Genomic DNA, 9,835 nt, shown 5'->3' on the forward strand with positions numbered 1-9,835 from the left:
GAGCCCGAAGGCCCAGGCCGTCGCCCTGAGTATATTATGACCCAGCTTAGGGCTGGTCGATGACCAGTGACCCGGTAACCTTTCGGCAGGGAGCATCCGCATACCGAAATGCTCGGGACTGGGCAAAGGAAAAGAGGGACGAATTTATTAGGGCAGCAAATGAAACGCACTCAAAGGCTCAATCTCAGCTTCTTCATTCAACCTCTCAGTCCCAGACGGCTTCCGAGGCAGCTCTTACCTTAGACGACTCTGATCTATCGACATTGTCTGACCAAACAGAGTATCAAGACACCCAATGGAGCTTCGCAAATACAACCGAAGAAGGGAGAGGAGAGTCTCAGATTCTTAGTACACACGCCAAGAAGCCGAGAGTTGGCTCCGTTGTTCAAGGTGATACAGCGGGTAATAAGTCTACTAGATGTCCGAATTGATGATAAACAAGGCTGTCATGCACAGAGGGAATCCATAACCTGCACCAGGGCAGCTTCCCTTTTGGGGTTGGTCAAAGTCACAAGACTATGCGCGGCAATTGACGAGTTACCAGAATTTAAGCCTGAGGAACTACAGCAGTCTGAACAGAGCCTCTCGGAAGCGACTACTGGGCTTTCTCAGGAAATTGGAGCTGTTGGCCTGGGCTCGAGCTTTACATCTCAATTAGAAGAGGAGTGTGAGCCTCTTCCTACTTCGCGGAATGATGACTTAGGAAATTTGCGGCCGAACGAAAAGAAATCTAAACAAGGAGTGCCAAGGAAAAGACGAAAATAGCGATGCAGACAGCTAACCTGACCACGATAATTTGCCTAACCTTATTGGTATTCGGGATATCCCGCATCGCTAAGATCCGTTAAGGATCCGCGTTGTGAAGTCAAGGCTCAGAACCAGGAGTTCAAGGAATACAAATCCCAAGATATACAGGGGAAGTGCAGTTATTTTACGTGGGATAAATCCAAAGTAGATAGGCGGTGGAGAGCAGCGAGAGAAAAATGGCCTGTATATATCAATCAGGCAATGCGTCGCTTCAACACCATCTGAATAAACATTTACAGTGTCAAACATTCTTTTTCAAAGAAAACGATTGCGTTTGCATCGTGATGAAAATTTAAAAGCTTCAATACTTCGAGCGCCATGATAAGGATAATTAGGGGCAACGGTAGCAAATGAAAAGTGGCTGAGCATATGGGTCAAGCTACATGCATTTTCCCCGTTGGAGGAGCGGTCACTTTTAACCATGTCTAGATATTCGATGGCGGCTTATCGCAGTTTTGCGCACGCTGGTTCCACGATATGCATGGCCACCCGTCAAGTGGCCTGCCCAAAACCATTTGATGTCAAGCCCATCACGTGACGATACTGCCAACCTCTAGCCACAAAACGTTAACCCCAATGGGCTTGCTGTCAGACAGTTTCTCCTCCCGAATGATTGGTTGCCCACCTCTATTTGAGCCCTTAATAATTCCCCTCGCTCAGTTATATAACTAGATAAATGTTACTTTCTAGCATAGCCAAGCTTCCACAACGGATCACATATTTTGACCCAGGAACTCTTCCTCCTCATTAGCCTTTCCATTGATGACTGCTCGCTCTTTAGCAGGAAAAATAACCTCTCAGCCTGGGCTGAATACTGCTCCCATATCATGGGAGCAAACTGGCTCCTCAGCTGGGCTTTCCCCTTATCCGACCGTTTGAGGACTGCAGAAAAAAAAAAATTTCGTCGTCCTTGTCGACGAGCTGAAAAAAAAAAAAAAAAAAAAAAAAAAACATCCTCCTGCTGTATGAATGCGTCCGGGAGAGCAACCCGTCTCGGATTTAGGTGCAAAAGTAGATGTAGGAATGGTTCAAGCGGCCCTCAGCCACATCCATTTCCTAGAATCCATAAGTGAGTCGGGTATATCTATGGTGACATTTGCCAGGTAAATGAGACCTACGAGTAGACGCCCAAGGTCCTGCACAATCTGCACATCCTCCCGGAGCCATTCTTGCTGCTCCGCAGTTATGGTGTTTTTGTCGTATGTCCTGGCCCGATCGAAATCCAACAATACCACCCTTTCTCCAGGAGCGACCATGAAATTTCTTGCTTTCAGATCATTATGCATGACCAGTGCAGCAGTAATAGCTTTGATGGCCTGGACAAATCTAGCCATACGATCTTTGGAAAAGGTGTCAAGATGCAATTGACGCATGTCGGGAATATATTCGATAAATATCGCACTTGGGAGCTCTGTGTCATTTATAAACATATTTAGATTTGGCTGCCAAAGTTCGGGTTCAAGCTTTTCGATGCTTCCATAGAATCGAGGCACATAGCCCTTTTCAGTCACGCCATGCGCCTGGAGTCGTCGGTAGGCAGTAGCTTCACGTTCATGGATACGCCCGTGTCCGGGATGATCATGGTGCTATTTGCCGGCTCTCGGTCAGCTCTCTTAGACAACATCTATCAAGATAGGTGCTCACCACTTTCATAACACATTCAAATCCCTGAACTGATACCAAGAAGACCGCGGCGTAGTCGTTGCGGTGCAGCTCCCGATGGAAAACCACGTTCTGCGGACAAACCTTGTTGAGTTTCATCATGTGTGGACGAGTGAGGTGAATGGTGTATAAGGTCTGCTGCTTCTTTGTTGACGGTTAAAGGGATCTGAAGGATCTCTCAGTCAGTTCTCGTGGTAGTTGCGTAGTTCAATTTAAAGGGTGCTCGTCGACCTCCTCGCGTTTGTACGGTGGACTTTTCGCCACAAAATGCAGAATTCCCCGGACCCACATTTTTCCTTGCGATACCATCCGCACCTGCGCCGCGCTTCAGTTGCCTAACCGGGGAATGGGCTCCTATCACCGCCATTGGCTATACTTGAATCTAAAGACATGACTCACCTGTTTTCAATAATGACAGCGAACAAACCTCAACGAATAGATCCTGGAGGGATACTGGCGATGACACTCACGGCATCCACTATTACTTCACAAACGTATTTCGCCTTTCGCAGCGGACAATGGATCCTTGTCATGCCTTTCTCGTATATAAGTACACCCACTGTCTTCGTCAACGGAGGGCAAACTGCAGCTTGACGCTCCATCAATGCATTAGCACAAGCAATTCTCATTTAGGGCTTCGAGAAACGCCTTCGGTTGACTGTCGTTTTCTGGATGGCCAACGCAGTTACTCTTGCTGCTTTCTTGCAGAACGGCCCTCCACACGTGCGGATCAACGCCCCGCCCAATCCTGGTCCAAATACGACAAATACTGCCTACAGCTGGGAAGATATTCACTCTCTAAATGCCTGGCCAGAGTTTACTCTGCAGCATATTACGAACCGCTATCGCCAGCTGCTCGACAATACCTCCCTTCCGAGTGAGCCAATTACTTCGCCGGGTCCGATTGTCAGTTCGGAGAATCAACTCAGAGCTCTTATTGTGACACAATTCAAAAACCGAATCAGACATGCTCTACGGGCAACGTTTGACCAGATCGGAAACCAACACCAAGGCCTCCAAGGGCTTACGAGAGTATCCTACGACGAAGGTGAAGGTGCCAGGATCATGGACAACTACAAGCCCGATGCAGCATTCTTTGACGAGACGATCCCGGCTACAACGAGTTGGAATCGCGCACCTGGCGAGGTAAAGCCATCATGGAAATGGACTAGCAATTTGCGAAACAGCCTCCTGCCAGCAGGCCGTCGAGAATGTCGCCAGGTTCTCTCGCAGCTCAATTTTTATATGAAGCAACATCATGCCCGGTATGGCTATATCATTACAGACCTGGAGTTAGTCCCCGTAAGGCGCCGAGACGATGTCGGCAATCTTGATCTTGCTCAACCGATTCCGTGGAACGCACGGGGAAACCCCGGAAACGAGCAGCTAACGGTCATGCTCGCACTTTGGTACCTGGGCATGCTGGCTGCGCAGAATAATGGCCCCGGGAGTTGGAATATTTGAGAAATCATAATATGCGCGTCAATATCTGTTGGCGTCGGATGGTGGAAATTTTCTTGGGCTGTGTGAAAGCTAGTGACTTTTTAAATCCCATTAACTCGAAAAGATCGAGGAACCAGAGACTGGTTCGGAAGAGGTCACAGTGGTTCTGCCACAGTTGCATCGAAAACTCCCATCCTTCTACTCACGATAGCAGGCTATGGAGGGCAATAGAGAGTAATTCACATTGTAGGAGTGAAGGGCAGTGCAAGCAAAATTAAAATTGTTGAATAGAAAACATTGTCTTAGCTTGATTCAGCGCTGTAAAACATATCCATTAATTCAAAATAATTATATTCAAAGTAGAGCAAATGCTGATCTGCGGGTATTGCTGTGAAGATGAAGCAAAGAAATAATTCCCAAAGTCAAAAAGGGCTACACATTAGTTATCCTTTATCAAATGCAAAAGGGAAACGGAAAGGCAGATTAGGACGTGAGGAATTGTGATTCACCCCATACTATCAATCCCTGATCCCTTGCGTTAACCGGTTACGGCGCCTTGTCTTTCCAGACGGCGGACGGTGGAAGATGATTGAAAACACTTCAAGATGCGGAAAATAACCCAGACATTATAAACTAATGCAGATTCAGTGTACATGTTGATAGCGTATTGTAGCGTGACTTGCTTTTTGTTTGTGTTTTGATATAGCATGCATTTGAGTAAGAGTGAGGATGGACATAATTTGTGAGAACCGCAACTCCTTTTATTATATATATATATATCTCTATTGTACAAAACTAGTTCTCTAGGCTCCGTTGATATTCCAACGCCAGTTTCTCCCGAGCGCGACCCCGCACAACAGTTCCATGGGCCTCCTCTGCATGACTTAGAAGAGCAGATTTGGCCGGGAGCACCTTCCCCTCACAAACATTGCACTCAACCCCAGTGGCCGGCCATGGAGGGTTGATATGTCTTCGTAGAAAGTGCCTTGTAAGTGATCCGGATGTTGCGTATTTCATAATGCGGTCCTCCAGCGCGCAACTAGGATTCCCAACACAGAGAAAGCAAACGCGAGGCCGAAAGCAGGTCTGAGGCTGTTCAGCTGTAGACTTGGCCTGCACAGACTCCATTGCTTGGTGCAAGAGGACCTCAGTGTTATCCTTCACCGAGCACCTCTGCCGCTTGGTCGGAGGACAAGGGTCATCATCGACCGTGGGCCGGCCACGGGTCTGCGTGGGCCGGCGCGAGGGCCGCCCTTCCTCCACGCCACAGAATGCAACTCCTGCGTTGATTGTGTTGATCCTCCGCTGATATTCCGCTTCAAGATTAGCGCCCGGCATGGTCAGCACGCAGTCAACAAACATTAAGTGCTCGGGAGGCATGAAGGCCTCGTGCTCGAAAGTGTCCATGACTTTGGTATCCACCAGCTTCCCGGCCAGTTGTCGCTCAAGGTCAATCACAGGCTGCTCATTCTTATAGCGCTCAAGGTTCTCACGGATCTGTCGGTTCCGCTGCCGCTGCTTCTCGTTGCGCAACTCACAGGTAGCCTTGTTGTGCTCCGACTTTGCTTCTGCTGTCCGATCACGGAAAACTTCCAGTCTCTCCAGCACCTCAGGGTCGGACTCGGCGAGTACTCTGTCGTCAAGGTGCCCTAGAGAAGTCTTGCATACCCTGTTGGCACGTTCTAACTCGGCTTCACGATCCTCCCATTCCCGCTTGCGCTTCTGGACAGTATCCTGACGGCCACGGACAACTGGAAGGTAATTGAGGGACCGTGATTCTTCTGGAGAGAGCTTATACGGTCGGTTGGGGTCGATGGATGCACTCATCGAGCAGGCAAATTGCACCAATGCTGTTTGGGAGCCTGTTTTCCGGACTATTCCCTGCGCGTCAACGTCGACGTCCACCTGATAATGCTTGACGAAGGTGCGAATATCCGCGTGCTGGAGCATGACGTTCTGAAGAGCTTCCGTAACTTCCTCTGTTCATCGTTAGCCCTCCGACATGACTGCAACATGAAGAAAACGGAGGGCTACTTACCGCTGTTGTTAAATGCCTTAGCTCCAGCATATCGGAGGTTGTACGGGTGGGCGACCTCCTCAAAGCCCGTGATCTCACCGGCTCGGCGCATCCGGGAACTCACCATGGATGGAGTCATCCTCTGATCCAAGCAAATTTTAAATCCGGTGGATGTTGGCTCCGTCTGGCAAAACACAAACTTATCCAGTAATTCATCCTTTAGTAGTAGCGGCTGCTGTCCCTTGCCATCCAGCACTTTGGCGCTGTAGAGTTTCTCTGCGCAATCCAACACTGGTCCACTTGTTGAAATTGACTTGAATCCTCCAATGTGAAAGAGCAGAGTCAGCAGGCAGATATGCGGGCTGAGAACCAGGGTCGGGTCAAAGATGATTTCCGGAATCTTAAACTCGTTCCTATCAATTCTGTCAGTCAACCGGGCCATGCCGCGAGGATCAGAAACACATACGGTGCCTTATCTCCGAGAAATCTTTTAGTAAATTCTGGTTTTAAGAATATGAACAATCGGGGGCGTCCGCCGTCTGGAACTCGAATCAGGGTTAACACGACATCTCGATACCGAAGATGGAGGATCGCCGAGGGACGGCTGGCGGTGATGGCAGCAAGCTGCAAGAAGAGAAGCATTTGAATGCGCTGCCAACCGCAGACAAATGTCATCTCAGTGGTGGTGAGAACGACTTGAGCGAACTCAGCAACATCTTCAATATACATGTTCTTCTTTGGCCGCCCAACAAGAGCCAGCTCTTTTTCTGTGGCCACCTGTGCAACAACCTGCAAGAGATTAGTGGTGCTTCTGGTTAAGCGATCCGAGGAGAGAGAGTATAGGTGCTCACATCCTCCACCTTGACAATTGTATCTTTGCTGAGTCCCGATGCCGTTTCCTGTTTGAGGACAAGGTGCCACCACTTCCAAAATGTCTCCAGTGAGCTTTTGCGCTTAATGCCCGGACAGTATCGATTGTTCTTGCCACGACGGATATCACACCGCCAGCTAAAGAATGCATACAGGAAGCGAACCGTCTCCTCTGAATTAGAAATCCGATCCCATTGCCGCTCCGCGTTAGCCTTGATATGCCGACAATACCTGCCCAGCGACACTGGTGAGCTTATAACACAGTCTAATGGTCAAATGAGCCACTGCCTACCTCTCCCAGTAACCACGGGTCTCATCGAGTTTTTCCTGGGTTCTGGGGCTGTACCGCTTCTGTCGAAGCTGAGCGATATCAAGGCTCTCTGCTAAGGCCAGGTAGTGTTCGGGGGGGAGCTGGCCGTCGTCGTCGTCTTCATCGTCGCTGACGGAGCCACTTTCATACCCACTGTCTGAAAAGATGGCATCCAGCGTGGAGAGGGTATCCAGAGCAGACCTGACATCCGTCTTGCTCCTGCTCTGCTTGTCAGGCCCGGCCAAACAAGAGAGAGGCGCCATGATCAAGACGGCCCAAGGAGAGAGCCGACAGGAGAGAGGGACAGGAACAAGTAATGAAAGACTTAGACGTTTTCCTGGATAGAACTGGCCCGGTAGTGCTGCGAAGGAGGGGAGGGATGGGAGCCGCAGGCGGCATGGTGAGAGTGACGGGGACTGGAGGCAGAGAGAACAACACGATCCATGATCTGGGGAGGGAGCCAAATCCGACAGAGTGAAGGGTCAAAAACGGCTCCCCTCCCCTCCCAAAGGAAGGGCAGTGGGTGAGCGAGGGTGAGCGAGGGTGACTGGAAGCCACGAAAACGCACTTCTAAAATCGTGGCCACGCGTGGAGGGAAGGGTCGCGGCCGTGGGGATAGATTCACGTGATGATCGAGGTTGGGCGGTTAGCGGGAGGCCGAAAGCAGCGGCGAAAACAGCCATGCCATTTGCAGCCTCCGGCCAACCGTCACATCGTTATATGGAGTAATTTATAAGAAAAACATGATCTGAAATTAAATTTATAACATAAACAGTGTAAAGTGATTAATTTGATAAACATTATATAGAATCAGAACTAAGGTATTTGATAATGAAATTGAAGAAAAATTTAATCTCAGTTCTATATATGATCACATAGTCAGTTTAAAAGTACACCTTTTATACTGAATCTGATTTCATTTAATTTTATTTTATAAAATGAAATCAAATGAGATATGATTTATCTTATATAATGCTATGAGCGTTATCAAAAATTGTTATCTATAAAAAAAAGTTTAGTGTATTTATGCTATAGTTCTATTTTGAACTAGTAATAATAGATAGATTGGCAGCAATAGATTCACTGCGGTAAGCAGATTGACAGTGATAGATAAATAAATTGATAGTGATAATATCTTCATCAATTATATCATCAGATTGATGTATTATATAATCATCAGAATGTGATTAAATTTCAATTCAAATCATGATCAATCTCAGATCATGTTCTTATTTTTCATAGTCAGTCATTTTACATGAAATATTAAGATTTATTAGTTTCATTTCACTCATGTTTTAATAATTTTAATCACTTTACACTTTCATTCTGATTCTGATCTCATTTAAAATCACATCAAGAAATGGACTGGGATCAAATCAAATCAAATCAAATGTGTAATTCATGGTCCCAGCAACCAGTCTAGTTGTATCAGCAGCAGTCATCATGTGGGAACATCAGAGTTAAGCAGGTTAAAATCTCCGCTGAATTCACTGCCAAAAGTTAGCATTTATTTTGATAGGTGAGATTTCTTATCCAGAAGTTATTCTTTTGTAATCACTTGAGATTTTATTTCTTTTAAGTAAGAAATAGAAATGGAGAGATACTAGCAGATAATCAGAGCTCTACAGTGTAGTTATAATTTTCACTATTCTATCATGTTCTAATATCAAACAAGGTTCAATTTATACATCAGGAGCAATATCAACTAGGTAATTCCATAACTAACTGCTCAGTGACAATGAATATAGCAACTACAACACTTCCAAGTTGGCTTGTAGTCAATAAGAATAGTATCAACTGTGTGAACATAATCTTGAAAATATTGTGTTACCATCTACTTACACCAATCTAGATAAGAAAAAATACCATATAATTACAACTGCAATACTCATTAATGATTCTCTTCTCATCTTTACCAAAACCCTGGCACCTTGCTTTATACGAATGCATTTATACTTTCGCGTTCGGTACGGTCTATAAACTTTATCGGAAGGTGTATGACGATATTTTCATCCTAAAAGCTCTATAAGATTATTGCTATTGTTTTTCATCATCGCCCATCAAAAAGTTTCCCGCCCGCGGTTCATGGCTGATTTTATGTTATTGATCCCACGTACGTCTTTACTTTGATATTTCTTACACGTAGCTAGCTATCATAATTTATTCCCGCTCCATGGAGCTCCTTTTGTCAAGCCTGTCTTTTGGACAACTGATGGCTGATCTCCGGGACGACTGGCTTATCTTTCTACTCGTCCTTCTTTTACTGATCTTCAGGTCAATCGGCATCTTTTGAATCCATTCTCCAAGCTGTTATCTGCATTATCCTTGCCAGGAATCGTCTTATGTACATTCGGGGTTGGTAGCTTACTCTCCATTGAGTGGAGAAAACTGTGAGAAAACCTGTTCTTATAAGCTAGTTTCTTATTCTTTGGAGGAGCTGTGGCTATTCGTGTTCCAGCGCGGTATAAGCAGAGTCTAAGAAACAAGCAAGACAGTCCTTCTCAAGTATCAGTCATACTCTCTCCCGTTTAAAAAATATCCCTGGTTCAACGATTTAGATATTGTCTTTTAATCATTTGCTAACAATAATTTTAGATATCTATTTGCGATATGTTGCCAGATATTCCTGCCGCTCTAGAAATCCGCTACTCCTAATTTGCCCCCCTGTTATCCTAAATGGCAGTGGCCTTTCTGTAACATATCATCAACGTGGTTTTCACGTCGCC

The 9,835-nt window shown here is 46.4% G+C and overlaps 4 protein-coding genes across 4 annotated transcripts in view; 2 read left to right on the plus strand and 2 right to left on the minus strand.

Annotated features, from left to right (window-relative positions):
- The window catches only part of HCAG_02889 (predicted protein), a gene marked incomplete at both ends in the record, with an annotated part of 2,125 nt that extends 799 nt beyond the window's left edge, over window positions 1-1,326 (plus strand). Inside the window, 4 exons of the mRNA XM_001542668.1 lie at window positions 51-390; window positions 419-665; window positions 840-990; window positions 1,237-1,326. Coding sequence (XP_001542718.1) covers window positions 51-390; window positions 419-665; window positions 840-990; window positions 1,237-1,326 — 828 coding nt within the window. The remainder of the gene's footprint in view (window positions 1-50; window positions 391-418; window positions 666-839; window positions 991-1,236) is intronic.
- Window positions 1,327-1,835: 509 nt separating this feature from the next.
- On the minus strand, window positions 1,836-2,760 carry HCAG_02890 (predicted protein; the record flags this gene model as incomplete). The annotated part of the gene is made up of 3 exons (XM_001542669.1): window positions 1,836-2,393; window positions 2,452-2,613; window positions 2,701-2,760. 3 exons carry the CDS (start codon window positions 2,758-2,760, stop codon window positions 1,836-1,838), a joined length of 780 nt encoding a protein of 259 aa, XP_001542719.1.
- A 381-nt stretch (window positions 2,761-3,141) lies between these two features.
- On the plus strand, window positions 3,142-3,933 carry HCAG_02891 (predicted protein; the record flags this gene model as incomplete). The annotated part of the gene is made up of 1 exon (XM_001542670.1): window positions 3,142-3,933. The coding sequence occupies one exon, from the start codon at window positions 3,142-3,144 to the stop codon at window positions 3,931-3,933; it is 792 nt and encodes a 263-aa protein (XP_001542720.1).
- Window positions 3,934-4,707: 774 nt separating this feature from the next.
- HCAG_02892 (conserved hypothetical protein) lies at window positions 4,708-7,372 on the minus strand (the record flags this gene model as incomplete). Its single annotated transcript, XM_001542671.1, has 5 exons — window positions 4,708-5,891; window positions 5,951-6,342; window positions 6,396-6,718; window positions 6,781-7,030; window positions 7,092-7,372. The coding sequence occupies 5 exons, from the start codon at window positions 7,370-7,372 to the stop codon at window positions 4,708-4,710; spliced, it is 2,430 nt and encodes an 809-aa protein (XP_001542721.1).
- Window positions 7,373-9,835: the final 2,463 nt, after the last annotated feature.

The sequence above is a fragment of the Histoplasma capsulatum genome, genomic scaffold, assembly GCF_000149585.1.
Source record: "Histoplasma capsulatum NAm1 scaffold_2 genomic scaffold, whole genome shotgun sequence".
Taxonomy (NCBI): Eukaryota; Fungi; Ascomycota; class Eurotiomycetes; order Onygenales; family Ajellomycetaceae; genus Histoplasma; species Histoplasma mississippiense.